The sequence below is a fragment of the Cebus imitator genome, unplaced genomic scaffold, assembly GCF_001604975.1.
Source record: "Cebus imitator isolate Cc_AM_T3 unplaced genomic scaffold, Cebus_imitator-1.0 Scaffold476, whole genome shotgun sequence".
In the NCBI taxonomy this organism is placed as follows: domain Eukaryota; kingdom Metazoa; phylum Chordata; class Mammalia; order Primates; family Cebidae; genus Cebus; species Cebus imitator.
Window position 1 is genome coordinate 277,132 of NW_016107791.1, and position 15,528 is coordinate 292,659.

General features: G+C 49.9%; 1 protein-coding gene across 2 annotated transcripts in view; it reads left to right on the top strand.

Annotated features, from left to right (window-relative positions):
• The window catches only part of PRKCE (protein kinase C epsilon), a 300,957-nt gene that overhangs the window by 273,043 nt on the left and 12,386 nt on the right, over nt 1-15,528 (top strand). The window contains exons 13-14 of one of the 2 annotated variants that reach the window (XM_017512713.2): nt 783-929; nt 6,580-6,609. In XM_017512713.2, coding sequence (XP_017368202.1) covers nt 783-929; nt 6,580-6,594 — 162 coding nt within the window. In that variant the 3' untranslated portion in view covers nt 6,595-6,609. Of the gene's footprint in view, nt 1-782; nt 930-6,579; nt 6,610-15,528 lie in introns of those variants that run through there. The other variant, XM_017512711.2, reaches the window with a different exon arrangement.

The window sequence follows — 15,528 nt, forward strand, 5'->3', positions numbered from 1 at the left end:
TTTTTGTATTTTTAGTAGAGACGGGGTTTCACCATGTTGACCAGGATGGTCTCGATCTCTTGACCTCGTGATCCACCCGCCTTGGCCTCCCAAAGTGCTGGGATTACAGGCGTGAGCCACATCAATGTGATTTTTTACCTACAAGCATTGACAAGCCATAAGTCGTTCTTTTTCTTGTTTTTATCTTTTGACCTTCATGGGCATTTTGTGTAGAGATTGCAAATTCAAACATAAAAACAATGGAGAGCGGCTGGGTCCAGGAAAAGGAAAGGAGCAGGAGGTATTCACACATGTGATAATTTACCTGGTCCTTATTTCTTACCTCAAAAAGGACTGTTGACCTATCTGTGTAAATGAGTTTATCAGATTTCAGTCTCCCTGATGAGAAGACCTGAGAATCGGAGGGAGATCAGAGAGTTAGTAAGAGCCAGAATTCCTAATCCCAGCTTGGTCCCTTGCTAGCTGGGTGACTTTGGCCAAATCAACTAACCTCTCTGTGCTTCTAGTGCCTCGTTTATAATCTAGAGATAATGATAGTACCTCAGAGGGCATTAGGATGAAATGAGTTGATACATGTACTATGTCTAGAATGGTGGCTGGGACATAGTAAATTCTATGTAAGAGTTAAAGAAAAGCCAACAGATGTGGCCCCTGAAAGTGCGAAGAGCAGACTTGGGAGGCGATGCTGAAGATGCTGCCTTGGCTGACCTCCACCTGTCCCTCATAGCCTGTGCTGCCCAGGGCTTTGTCACTAATGCCGACTCATGTCCTCATCTCTGCAGTTCATGACGAAGAATCCCCACAAGCGCCTGGGCTGTGTGGCAGCGCAGAATGGCGAGGACGCCATCAAGCAGCACCCATTCTTCAAAGAGATTGACTGGGTGCTCCTGGAGCAGAAGAAGATCAAGCCACCCTTCAAACCGCGCATTGTAAGTTGGTCCCCATGCACTTTCAGCACCGTGGGTCGGGCCCAGGTACTTGGGGGGCAGGCTGCGTGCGCTCAGGAGGAACAGTCAGGGGACACGTATTACAGCAAAAATGACAAAGGCCAGAGGTGGCTGAGACTCTCCCTAAGACGTCATCTTTAGGCCCCAAGCGTTTACTTTTGAAAATATGTAACTGACTACAGCAGCACCCAAGATGATGATTGACGTGGGCCACAGAACACCTTTTGTCTTAATAGAGATTCAATTTATTTATTTTGATGAAAATGACACATGATTCTAGTGTTCCATGCATGGCGGAGACTTAAGGTTTCCTTATGAAGAACTGAGTTTGTTTTCTAAAGGAGTCAGTGTAAAGGGAAATATTAACTAAATAATAGCCATGGTCATTCTGTGGAACTAGCACAGAGCGTGAAGCTGGGATTCACTGACTGGCAGCAGGAAGGATGGTCCTGGGGGGAACTTCTGGGAGGCCCACTGCCTCAAAGCGCATTTCTGTGACATACCCTCTCTCTTCTCTGCTGCACCCTCCCTTCTGCCTTCCAGATTCTCAGGCCTGCCATGATGCCAGTTGGAGGGGGCATATAGTACAGGACAGTTGACAGAGCGTTTGGTCTGGGCTTGACTCAGTATAAAGACCACGTCCTAGCAGGCCCTTCTGCCAGAATGGGGAGAGGGTCATGTTGTGCTCCTTAAAGTTACAGTGTGTGTATCTGAATTCCATTGTGTTGTAGTGCAGTGAAGTAGTCAATCATTCAGACTGAAAACTGAGGTGGCTGGCTGGCAGGCTTGCTGGAGGTGATGGGGGTGTGCAATGGAAGGGTTTATTAGGCAGGAGCCCCAGTGCTGTGGGGCTGTGGGACTGGGGTCCCAGGCAAGGAAGACTTGCCATCAGGCAGTCAGCCCTTGGTCACCCGGCATACTGTCAGATGAGCCGCCCTCCCCCATCTCCAAGCGCAGAAAAGACCCTCCTGTGCTTTGTGAACCATCAGAGAGGAATTCCATTCTATTCCGGGAGATTTTCTGGGCAGCTGTTATTGACAATGTTGTGATTCTTAGATATGTTCCACGGTGGGGGTGGGGGTGGGGGATAGCGTCAGTGGGCGGGTGTGGCCCAGGCCTCAGCCAGACTCGAGCACATGGGGCTGAACATCCCTGGATGCTTGGGCCCGTCACCGCTCCTCGTTTGCTTCCTCCTTTGGTTTCCATGTTTTTGTTGGATAGCACAAGCTTGGGGCAGGCCAGATTTAGGTTCACCTTCTTTCTGTGTAAATATCACTTCCTCTTTAGCCCATCTCCACCACAGCTCCAGGCCAAGGCAGGAGGGCATAGGGCCCCAGCCCCTGGGGCGGCTGTCCCCTGCTGCCACAGGGCTTCCTGCATACATCAGCCTGCCCAATGGCTGGGGGCTGGGGGCCTCTGTAAGTCACCTTTAAAGACAGGATTAACTGTGACCCTCACAAAATAGGGGAAGTAGGACTCCAGAGGCCTAACAGAGGAGGAGGAGGAGAAACTAAAGGCTCAGATGGAAGGGTGAATTTTAATTTCTATTTAATCTAAGTTAATCAACCCAAAGAAAAATGAGAACTAGTAAAGAATCCAGGCCCAACCAATAGAAACGCAGAATGAGACTGAAGTTGTCTGCATCGTTGCAGGTCTACAAAATGACTTAAACTTGAGTCTAGATCTCAACAAAACCACATTAAACCAGGCTTACGGAGCACCAGGCCCCAGCTGTACCGGCAGAGACAGAGGAGCCAGCCCCCTCCTGCTTGGGAAGAGTGGGGAGGATCGTGAAGCCCCAGGGGGAACCATCAGCAAGGGGTATGAGGAGAGAGGGGTTCTGGGGTGTGGCAGAGGAAGCCAGGGGGCTTCTGTCGAGAGGCCACGGGGAGGGAAGGAAGTAGGGAAGAACCTTAATCATAAGAGGCACAAAGGAAGTTTTAGAGTGTGGATTCATGAAGAACCATCTCTGCCTGAGGTATAGCAGATTCTAGAACACTGCCAAAGCCCTTACCAAAGCCCTGGCAGTCACAGGAATTACTCTCTGGGGCTCCCAACTTTCAGTTTGAGACTTTGAGCCAATGAAAGCGCAGGCCCTCTGAGAGGCATCCCTCTTTGAGCAGCACGTGGCCGGAAGGGTATAAAGAACAGGGGTAGGTGAACAGGTGCACGCCTGAGGGATCCCTCAACGGAGAGGAGAGAGGAAGAGAGGGAAGGGCAAACTAGGAGGGAGGCAGATATGTGACTTACTCCACTAATGTGCAGGCGTTGCCTTGCTTTGGACAGGCAGGGACCGCCTTAAAGCTCTCCCTGGCCAGAAGTGGAGGTGCTTCTGTGGGCGGGGGTGTGAGGAAGGCTGGGAACCAGCAGCAGGAAGTACATCCCTGGATCAGGGGTCAGGCAGGACTCCACCTCTGCCCGGATGTCTAGAAAACAAGGGACCTGTGCTTTCTGTCCTTGGGCCTCTTGAGAGCTCCCCCTTGGTACTAAAGAGCAAGACTCTGCTTTCTTTTGTCTGGGGGGCCAAGGGAGTGTTCAGAGTCCTTATCACTCCCTGAAAGGATGGCAAAGAGAAAGGATGGGGCTGTCCAGGAGCTCCCATCAATTTCAAAACTGCCTCGGTCAGACTTTCCTAAAGACTGATGAAATCATTGCCTTGAAGTCATCTTGTGCACATGTTCCCACTCTCCCTGCCTCCCTAGACCTTCAGAGTAACCTCAATGTTGTGGGTAGGGGGCCGTCAGGGGAGAGGGTATTGATTAGGTAGGTTTGAATTCAGTCAGAAGGAGAAAATTAGAACATCTGGAGAAAGGAAAGCTGAAACGGAAAGCTGACATTGTGAGAGGTGCTTCTGGTCACACCTGGAAGCTGAGTAATGTTGATCCTTAGAGAGTCCTTAGCTGCAGTTCATTAAAGACCGATTCAAGTTATTTAAATGGCTGACATTTGCAACCTTAGCACTAGAGATTTCTCTCAGGAGAAATACCAAAATTGGGGGGTGGGGAGGCAAGAATTGTCCACATCTAGTTAGCAGGTTGGAAAAGTGACCCAAGTCTGTCCCTAAGTTTGAAAGTTCTTTTCTGAAAAACGTCCATGGCACCAGCCCGAGTCATTTGTGGGCTTGTGTAGAAAGGGCAGAAATGAGGCCGGGGGTGGGGGTGGCTCAAGCCTGTAATCCCAGCACTTTGGGAGGCCAAGGTAGCTGGATCACCTGAGGTCAGGAGTTCGAGACCAGCCTGGCTAACATGGTGAAAATCCGTCTCTACTAAAAATATAAAAATTAGCTGGGCATAGTGGTGCATGCCTGTAATCCCAGCTACTTGGGAGGCTGAGGCAGAAGAATCGTTTGAACCCGGGAGGTGGAGGTTGCAGTGAGCTGAGATTGTGCCACTGCACTCCAGCCTAGGTAACAGAGCAAGACTCTGTCTCAAAAAAAAAAAAAAAATGAATTTTAAACAGGATTAATGCCCATGGCAGTAATGAACGTACTGTATTTCTCATCTCAGAAAGCCTCGAAAGACCAATAGGAAAATTCACTTGAGGTTTTCATATGCCATCGCACCCCTGTAACCAACTCAGGGTTAACTCCAGGGATGTGGGTGCCTGCCTAGCTCAGATACCAGCAGTGAGGACAGCTCTGTGCTCCATAAGCAGAGTCAGCCTTACCTCAAAACAGATGGCCACCCACAGAGGCCACCGAGAGACACAGGGAAGCTGAGGTACATCCCACAGAGGCCACCAAGAGTCACGGGGAGGCTGAGGCCTTCCTAGCAGAGCTGGGAAAGAAAGGGCTTTGACAGAGGGAGGAGGGAAAACTGGTTTAGAACCCACCATTGAGAAAAAGTCTCCAAGTCACTGGATCACAAGCAGCCAGGGGCAGTGTGCAGTTGTTGGTGCTGGGTCTTCGACTCCAAGTCAAAGGACCCTAAAGGATCCTTTCCCTTCTCACAGTGTCTTGTCTTGGAGTCTAAGACCCAGGACCAAGTTCAAGCAAACATCGTCAGCCTTGCAATTTGATGGTGGCCTCCAGGAGACATTGGGCATGTGTTTAAACAAGCACTGAAAGCAGCTGTACAAGAGCCCTAATCTTGTAAAACTGAAGACCCCCAGGGTGACCTGGTCAAGTGTCTGCAGCCCCTGAGGGAGCTCCAGGTTTCCTCCTTCTTGAGTTACCTCCACTTGCTTCTAAGCCATGCCCTTCTGGCATCGTACCAGAATGCCACCAGTCTCCAGAAACCTGAATTACCCCACTCCTCAGCTGGCCGTACTGAATCTGGGTGACCTGGGGGGTGCCCTGCCTGTCTGATACAAGGAGAAACTGGTTTTGTCAGGTGGTTGATGCTGGAGGTGAGGCTGGGCGAGGTCATGTCACTTACAAAGAGCCAGGATGCAGTGGCATGTTTTCCCAGAGCTCCTGACCCTCTCCAGTCTCACTCCAGAGCCCCTTGGTGGAAGAACTTGCCAGGCACAGCAAGGCTGTACTCTGCCCAGACTGGCTCGCTAGAGGGTGGGGCCCCTGGGTCACCACCGCAAAAGCTAAGGATGTAACAGCACATCAGCTTTCAGGTCTGACTTCCATTCCTGCACAGGAAGCCTCTCCCCTCTGCAGCTATCACCAAGGAGACTGTCCAGATTCGTAGCTGGAATTTGGCCTCTAGTCAGGTTCCATCACATACCTCAATTGGCTTCTATTCCCCCCAGGCTTTTGCCTTCTTGAGATGTCTGCTAAGCTGAGATTTCTGCTCCCCTGGCTCCTAAGCCTCCCTTGTCTAACCCCTGCCCTGACTCACCAGCTGTCACTAGTCCAACTGGGTTTCCTGACTTCTGGCCAACACCCCTTTGTACTAACCCCCACCCAGTGCAGTTTGCAGTGGCCTCTGCTTCAGCGTGGAGACTTTCCTGTCTTTCGTTCTCGCAGCTCTCTTACATATTCTCCTTCCTCCACTCTCCCTTTTGTACTCCTCTTGTTCACCCTCTGTCCACCCACCAAACTAATGAACTGAGTTTGTGCAAGCGATGTGCCATCAACACCAAACCAAAGACTTTGCGCCATCATGTACTCAAATCAATTTTCCAGGGGCGGCTTGCTTCAGAGCAAGGGCACACAGTGGGGGGCTGTTTGGTGGCAGATACTCCAGCAGTGAGGGGCTGGGGAGACAGGAAAGCCAGCAAGGCTGGAGACAAAGCTTTTGATCCTGGAGAAAATCTCCAACCCTAGAATTCACTGGTCTATCCCATTGGGGATTTCATCCCAAGATGATGGCATCGTCTAATTGCCAATAAAAGTAGCACATTCGCTTTTGTGTTACTAGAGGGCTCGCCTTCTCTGGGGACTGCAGGGGCAGAGCGATGTGTTTGGTGTGGTTGAAGGGCATCAGCTGACCTTGCAGATCGTGGGGGATGTTCTGCTCACGCCTGGCTTCCCCGCTGTGTGCCCATTCCTTCCCCTCAAAAGCGTTCAGCTCTGAGATGATGGCTCCCAGGGCTTCAGCACTGGAATGGGGGGAAGCCAGCATAGGAGGGAGAGATTTGTCTCCCCAGAAACCTAGCTGTCCTCAGTGAAAGCCGGAGGCAATAAGGGAAATGCTGGCCAAGTAAACTTCTCTTTGTGTACGTGTTCTCTCTTTTCAAGTTTGCTTCAGTGTGAATGTCCCTCTTTAAGGTAAGGCCTCCAGAGTGGGGAGTCTCTCCAGGTAGGTGAGCCCTCAGGCCCGGTGACATAGAGGCCCCTCTCAACCTCATGATCCGTTTCCATCCAGCCATCCGCGCTGCATGGCGGGACCCCTGAGGGAGGCCTCTCCTGCATGCTCCTGCATGACTGGGCTGTGCCGAGAGAAAACCTGGGAAGTGGGCTCGAGACCCGCACACCTCACCAACTTAGTGACCTGAGGAGGAGCCCTGTTGAACAGGCAGCCCCTTCCCCAAAGCCAGCCCACCTGCCTAGGGACCACCTGATAGCTTGGGTTGTGATCATGGAGGCCAGTTATGACACCATCCTCATCCTCTGTCCTGGCAGAGCTGGGACAGGAGCAAGGCTGGGTTCTGCAGCCCCTCATGAGGACATCCCCCTGGACCGTGTCCACCACATCCTAGCGGCTTACCAGCCAAGAGACTACAAGATCCTTCCAAGAGCCAGGGCCCTGATCCAGCACTGGAGGGCATGGGGAAAGGCCAGAAACCTGTTTTTGATGGTTGCCCCAGCTGGTGGCATGGTACAGTGGACAGGATACTGGCTTTGACTTCTGAGAGACTTGGGTTGGAATAAAATTGCTCTCACAGGAAAGCCATGTGATGCTAAGAATTCACCTCACCTCTGGACCTCTGGCCTCCTTATCTGTAAAACTGGGATACTTGGAGAATTCTTCCCTCATAGACTCATAAACAGGAATAGCTAGGTACTGTGGTTCATACCTGTAATTCCAGCACTTTGGGAGGCCGAGGCAGGCAGATCACTTGCACTCAGGAGTTCAAGACCAGCCTAGGCAACATGGCAAAACCTTGTCTCTACAAAAAATGCAAAAAGTAGCCAGGCGTGGTGGCATGCACCCGTAGTCCCAGCTACTCAGGAGGCTGGGGTGGGAGGATCACTTGAGCCCAGAAGGTTGAGGCTGTAGTGAGCCATGTTCATGCCACTGCACTCCAGCCTGGGTAACAAAATGAGATCCTGTCTCAAAAAAAATTATAAACGGGAATAGATAATAAGTCTAAGCTACTTTGTGCCCTGTAGATTCTCAGTGAATTTTAGTTCCTCTCTCTCCATTCACCACCCCTACCCTGGCCTTTTAAAGCTCTCTTCCTCTCATCCTCAGACTCCAAGAATCAAGATTTAAGAATTGCAGGAGGCTGATGTGATGTTTGGAGGCCGGGCTTTGGAATCAGACGCAACCAGATTCTAATCTGGGCTGTGGGATCTTGGGAAAGTCACCACTTCTCTCTGAGCCTCAGTCTGCTGATCATAGAACAGGGATAATAAAGATCTACCACCCACACCCACGGTTGCTGTGAGGAGTAAACAAACCTAGTTACAGGAAGTGAGTAGCACGGTGCCTGATACAGGTGGACACTTCATGGCGTTGTGCTGATAGTGAGGAGGACAACAGGAGACTGAGGCCGAGGGAGGCTGGACGGGATAACACTCCTGTCCCAAAGGGCCTGAGGGGCCGGGAGTTCAGATGAGGAGAGCACTATCCAGCAAGGCACCAGCCATTACAGGGCAGAAAGCATCTGAAAACAGGGAAGGAGCCCAGTTCAGAATGCTGAAGCACCCGTGGGGGCGTCATTCCAGCAGCCACTGGCGTGAGCTGGGGACTGCTAAGAGGAGGGAGGTACTGCCAGAGGATGACTCACCCCAGGTGCCAGCATTCCCAGCTTTTTTTGCCTCTTGAGATAGCACCCCAAGTTCCCCCAAATATCAGCAACCCCCCACCACCCCACTTTTACTCTGTGACCATGCTTACCACCTTGACGTTCCCTGCCTTCGTTCTCAGTAGAGTTTTGCTGGGCACAGCTGTGCGGCTGTCAGCTCCCAGCCCTGAAATGGTAGCAGTTACCAGTGAGACCGTGTTCCAGCACAGCAGGCTCCCAAATATTTCTAAGCCAAACAGCCTAGTGTAGCGTCTTTGACAAGTGATTTCACCATTTTAGAATTCTGATTGCAGGGACTTTGCCATTTGAGAATTCTGATTGCAGGAACGTTCCCGTGGCCTGGGGTTGGGAAGGCCAAACGAAAACATCGTTTTCATCCCCTACCTCCACTCCAGGGAAGATTTTGAGGCCTGGGCTGGCCTGGGCTTGGTTGGGTGCTTCTGTAAGCTCCTAAGCTTTTCTTTATGGCTTAATGGCTGTTGCTTTGGTATATACCTTCCTGGGTTCATCAAACTAGTGTTTATTGAACTTAGTCTCCTCCCTCCCCCACCAGCACTTGAAGTAACACACATATAACTCACCTAGGAGCATGGGAGGGCTTCCTAGGCCATGCCTGATCAAAGCAGAGGAGAGGGGAGGAATCGGGGAAGGTTTCCTGGAGGAGCTGCAACCTGACAGAAGGCTGGGAAGGATTAGGAAGAAAGAACTGCCTGGGAAAAGGCATGAAGGAGAGAAAGAGAAAGGCAGGATTCAGATCAGTTATATTCAACAAGGATTTGTTGAACATGTACTTTGTGCCCTGTGAAGCCCTGAAGCCCTAGAGGGAGAAGCTTGACAAAGGCAAGGAAAGAATCTTCTGCCGTCACCCTAACATCGCCACCTTCAAAAGCTTCGATGGCAGAAGACTTGGCAATGTGAAATTCTTAAGGGATAACCAACAGGCAGCAGGGTAATATCCCACACCTGACTCATAACAGGATGCTCCTTTGGGAGAGGAATTTGGAGCTTTACCTCTCAAGGTTAGAGGACCGAGAGAAGAGGGCCTCCCCAGCCAGGCTTGGAGCCCCGGCTTCTGTAAGTCCTGAGAGCCTGTGTCAGCCCACTCCCCGTCTTGGGTCTTGCAGAAGATCCTGTCCACATGGGGCCACATTGCTGGATAAGCAGTGCCCTCCTGCCTGTCTCTGCGGAGAATTCTAAAGGATGGTCTGGCGGCCAGGAGGGACAGGGTCAGAGCCTGATTGTGCATTGAAGTGAAGAGAGAGACAGCCTCAATCCTCCCTCACAGAGGGGCTCAGCCCTCCAGACAGCGTTTGTTCCCAGAAGGGTACAGGCACCAAGGGGTGCTTTGCAAGCTGACAGCGATCCCCTGCCCACATGGAGTGGAGGGCCTTCGATCTCCAGAGGCACATCTGTCATGGAGAAGATATGCTCTGGGGAATCCAGCATTGCACTTGGGGGATCAGTGCCCTCTCTACTTCCCATTGTTTGTGCTGGGGAGGGGATGGTAACAGAATTAGGTTCAGCCTAAACATTCCATTGTTACTCTGGAATTCTGGGATTTGACTAATACACATTAGGTTTGTGAAGGTTCATTAAGTTTCCACATCAACCTCAGTCTCCTCAATGTGAGAATGCCGGGCCACACAGTGGCAGTCTCCCGCCCTCCGTGTTCTTCTGGCCACTCCTTTCTGGACCTACTCTGCCTCAACAGCAGCTTTCTAGGAGCGCAGAGCTTAGATGTCAATGGAGTATTTCAGGTGTGTGAGCCCAGCTAGGTGGGGAAGGGGGTGGTGAATGGCTAGGCCAGAAAAATATGAAATTGATTTGCCTTGGGTAGGGAGCTGGAAAGATAAGCCTTCCAGAGCAGGGCTTATCAACTGAGATGACTTCGAAAATAAACCAGACCCTGACCTAGGGCTTCAGCCACACTCCTTCCTCCCCCCAGTGAAGCAGCTGACATCTCAGCTAGTGTTGGCAGTAAGAGATTTGCAGTCTTCCTGGGAGGCAAGGTAGACTCGAACTATAGGTACCTGGGGTGTGGGTGTTCACCCAAATAATTTGAGAATATAGTCAGCCCAGAATGTGGCACTTCAGAATGAAGCACCCACCTTGTATCACAGGCAGCGAGCCAAGGGGAAGTGCTGGACAGAACTGGTCCTCACTGAGAAATTCACTGAATCTCTCTACCCCTTTCCTGTAAAATGAGGGACTTAAGTAATCCCTAAGATTTCTTCCAGGCCCAGCCATGTGAGAGTAGGGATTCGCAGGGTTTTTTAATCAATTGTATTGCAATATAGTTGACATAGGATCAATGCACCCGTTTAAAGTCCACATTCTGAGGCATTTTAAAAATGTATTTACCAGAGCGACTACCAGCACAATGAATATATAGAACATCTCCACCCTCCCAAGAAGTTTCCTGCCCTTAGCCCCAGGCAACCCTGGTCTGCTTTTTGTCACTGGAGATTCGATTCATCTTTTCTAGCGTTTCTTTTAAATGGAGCCACATAGCATGTATTTTTTATGTGTCTGCCTTCTTTCGCTCAGCATCATGTTTTTGAGATTCAGGACTTAGAATTTTAACTTCAGTATGGAAACTTACAAACATATAAAAGAAGAGAATCATGGAATGAATCCCCATGTGTTCATCACCCAACCTCAGCAATTAGCAATGCATGGCAATTAGCAATCAAGGGAGAGAGTTGTATCTGTTTTGTTCACAAATGCATTCCCAGCAATTAGAACAATTCCTGGCACATAGTGGGTATTCAATCTATATTTGTGGAATGAACCGATGAATTCCACAGATCTACAGTATTTTTTTCAGCTCTATCTCGAAATTCTCTTCTCACCTTCTATGGCTCAGTTCCAGTATATGCCTGGGAATTTGGGGTCATAAGATCCTGCGTTAGGAAACCCGAAATTATTGTTGAATGGTGAGAGAAGGTGGGTGACCTCATCTTGACTTGAGAGCCACATATTAGAATGTTTACAGTTTCCATTTCACAGGCAGGGCAATTATAAATCCTGGGCCAAGAGAACTGATCTCTATCTAGAACATTCTCCTAAATAAGCAGGGGAGAGATTGGTGAGTGGAGGAACTTGGCCTTTGCCAGGGCCAGATTGGAAAGTTTCGTCTTTGGATACCAAAAATATCCCTGGAATGGTAAACCCAACAGCTGTCAGCAATGACACGGCTTTGAAAAGTAGATGATAAATGGAAAACGGCCCCTGGTTAGAAGCAGAATGAGTCCAGGTTGCCACTGTTTTCTTACCCACTTCCAGCTGGAGACTCAGGCTCCTGATGCATCACCAGGCTGGGGTCCTGCCACTGCACATCCCGCTGCGGGGGGCCAGCTCACTACAGGGCCTGGCTCAGCAAGCTCAGGCCCCAGGCAAGCCAGGGCAGGCCAGGCACTGTCTCCTCCACGGGCTCTTTATTCCTGGATAGCCATACAGCATTTTCTATATCATGTGCTTTCCCAAGCACCTCGTGGGGTGCTCCTAATGTCTATGAAATAACCCCAAAAGACTCAGTGGGGATGGTGGCCCCCTGCACTGTGAGGGGTACACGGCAGAATGCGGTTGTTTGATGTTAACACAGCAACACTGCTATTGACAGAAACCATTGAACTGGCAGCTTGTGCCGGGCACAGTGCTACAGGCCTTTGTGCAGATGGCTGCATCGATGCCTCCCGGCAGTTGATCATGGAAGGGAGGACAGCACATGCCAGAGGCACAGCCTCGGGGTCAGAGCAAGCTGTATCCAAGTCCCGACCCCACCTCTTGACCAGCCTGTACCTTAGACAAGATGTCTAATGCCTCCAAGCCTGTTTCCCCATCTTTACAATGGAGATGTGATCACAGCACTCTCCTCCCTGTGGAGTGGGTGTGAGGTCACAAGAGCCGGTTATGGAAAGCACCAAAGCACTGGCAAAGCCTCCATCTGCAAGCTTTGTTACTTTTTTCCTCCTAAAGAAGCTAAGGCTGTCCCAGGCACTGAGCTGGTGCTAGAAATACAAGGCAGATGCCCATGTGGAGCTCCAGCCTAGCAGAAAAGACACTTTGGACTGAGTCATCATTTAGCCCCCAGTTATGAGGAGTGCCAGGAAAGAGAAGCCTGGCACAAGGGTCAGGCATAGGAGGGGACTGGCCTCACTTGGGGATCACGCCTCCAGGAAGAGGGATTTTCTTTTCCACACAGCAGCACCAGACATGTCCCTTGAGTAGCCTCAGGAATGGCTTCAGAGCTTATGTGCAACATTTGAGAGGGAAACAAATCCTCCTCTATTCTAATTTCTGCTCTTGGAGGGCGGGTGGACTCAACGGCGGAGAGTTGGGAGTCCTCTAGAGACTCCGCCGTGTCCATTCCATTAGCTGGGAGGCCTGCAAAGCCTGAGCTGTGCACTGCTAGTGACAGAAGCCCTAGGCTCTCCTTGCCCCCAGGCACTGCCAGCCTCTTGGGGGAGCCAGGACTCCTGAGGCACCTAGTGACATCTCCAGACCGCTTCTAAATCCCAGACTAGATGTCATCTGGGGCTGGTGTGCACTGAATGGATGAGGTGGACTCATTCATAATCAGGTGACCCCATGTGGCTAGAATTCATGCTTTATATTTTTCTTACCAAATTTCAGATCAATGTGTCACAGCCAAAGGAGAGCATAGGTGTGGGCTGGGGGGGGGGGGCTAGGAGGGTTTGAGGAGCAGGAATAAGTGCCTCCTTCACTAAGAAGAATGGAGACATGATGTGTTTGAAGCTAATGCTTTGAGGCTATTGGCTTCACCTGCACTTAGAAGACGCATCTGGAAAGAGGCTTAGGTACACAGTCTGCATCCAGGGGTGTGTTCTCAGCCATTTTTACATGAGACAACCTTCCCCACAGAGCACCAAAGAGTTACTGAGGCCAGAGGGGATGCCCTGTGCTGGGGACCTCTGTGGTCTGAAATACTTAAGCAAAATGGGACATTTCAGGTCCCGAAAATACTTCACAGGGCTTTCTCCTCTATGTGGATTCCTCAGAGACAGTTATTGTACCACTTAGAAAGTCAGGCTTTTTATAAAAGAAATGTTTAAATCACTGGTTCTTAACTTAGCAGTGGTATCACTGCCCCCTTGGAGAATCTGATACAGTAAACTCTCTCTCCAGGAAAACCCCAGTGTGTCCATAAACACAGTACACTGTTCTATGTTTTACCAGGCTCATGGAAACCCTGAAAGCATACCTTGAGGCAACAGTCTGCAAATTGCAGCCATTGGGCCACATGCAGCTCACCACCTGCTTTTGTGCAGCCCTAGAATAAGAATGGTTTCAACATTTTTTAAAATGGTTGAAGAATACTATTTCATGACACATGAACATTGTATGAAATTCAAACATCAGTGGCCGTAAAGTTTTATTGGAACACAGCCATGATCATTCATTTACATAGGTTCACGCTGTTTTTGGCCTACAATGGCAGAGTGGAATGGTTACGACAGGAACCATACGGCTCACAGCATCTAAAATATGTACTGCCTGGCCTTTGACAGAAAAAAAAATTGGCAACCCTTGCTCCAGGGGTGGAAACTCTGTTTAAGAAGCTTACTTTATATTCTTTACTTTTGCTTCAAATGATTGAAATGTGTGATTTAGACATAAGAAGCAGCATTGAAAGTTTTCTTGATACGTTTCTCACTTTACCAACAGCCGATAAGGAACATGTTCCCCAGTTTTGCAGAAGCAAGAGCCACGAAGGGGCTGTGTCCTGGACCCTCCCTTTCTTCTGTAGGTTTCTGAATTGGCACTGCCTTCCAAAGGAACCTTCGGGTAGTTGCCTGTTTTGTTTCAAAATCTCATAATACATGTTAGAAGTTTGGTGGCAACGTCTTTATAACAGGGACACCTGCCTGCCTCTGTGATGGCAATCCCTGAAGGCTGTGTTGGCAGACCCCAGCTAATTCCCAGGCAAACTCTTCTGATCTGTTCGCTGGGTGTAGGGGAGGAGGTTTGCTGTTAGCTAACACCTGAAGTAGAGTTTTATTTTTTCCCAAAGTAACTCCTCGAATGGAATTTGTAAAAATATGTATATATATTTTATAGTTTAGCAAACTATGAGACTGGAGGAAGAGGGGAAATAGTTGAATTCCATCAAGCAGCGGACCTGATAAAGTTCAGCTGTGGTTGATTGTTCAGCACGCCTAGCGGTGTACTGACTGCCTCCAAAGAAGTGAAGCAGTTTTCCCCCAGAAGTGGTTTAGCGAGAAAACCAGCCAGATTGTGGGGAAGAGGACTGCGAGGCCCGGCCTGAGGCTTGGGCGGCTCCTGCCTCTGGCTACAGGGTTCACCTAGCTGCCAGGACCCTCTCCATCGGGCTTGGAAATGGTGGACCAAGTGGCTTCCCTTTTTAACTGCCATTTGTGCCACTGTGCTTAAAAAGCAAGTGGGTCTTCATTTTCTTCTCCCTTAAAAGGTAGAAGCAACAACCTTTTAAATAATGTAAGGGTCACAAACTGGACGATTGTGAGACCCATTCAGCCAGGAGATAACTTTTTTTAATCGAATTAGTAGGCGATATTTAAAAAGTAAGAGATTTAAGTGAAAATGTAGATTGGGGCATTTTGTGGCAACTCCAAAGACTTGGGACTTCTGGGTCTGTGTCCCCAACAGGCGGCATTGGCTGGCGAGCCATGCAGCCCTCAGCTTGCTGGGCTCCTCAGTTCCCAGTGTGACCCAGCTTCCCCATGCCATGGGACTTTGTGCACACACACAACACACACAGACACCCATACAAAGGCACACACATGTCCCATGCGTTATAGAGACAAGGAAAGACGATGCTTTTTCTTTTTTTTTGAGACAAGATCTGGCATTGTCACCCAGACTGCAGTGCAGCGATATGATCTTGGCTCACTTGCAGCCTCCACCTCCTGGATTCAAGCCAATCTCACACCTCAGCCTCCCAAGTAGCTGGGACTACAGGCACATGCCACCATATCTGGCTAATTTTTTAAAACACTTTTTGTAGAAATGGGGTCTCCCTATGTGGCCCAGGCTGGTCTCAAACTCCTGGGCTCAAGCTCTCCACCTGCCTCGTCCTCCAGGAGTGCTGATATTCCAGGCATGAACCACCACACCCAGCTGAGATAGGATGTTACAGCTTGCAATTTTAGCCAGCAGTGCTAAAAGCAAAATCCATCGTCTTTCTTCCTTCCTTTTATCTTATTCCAGAAAGCTT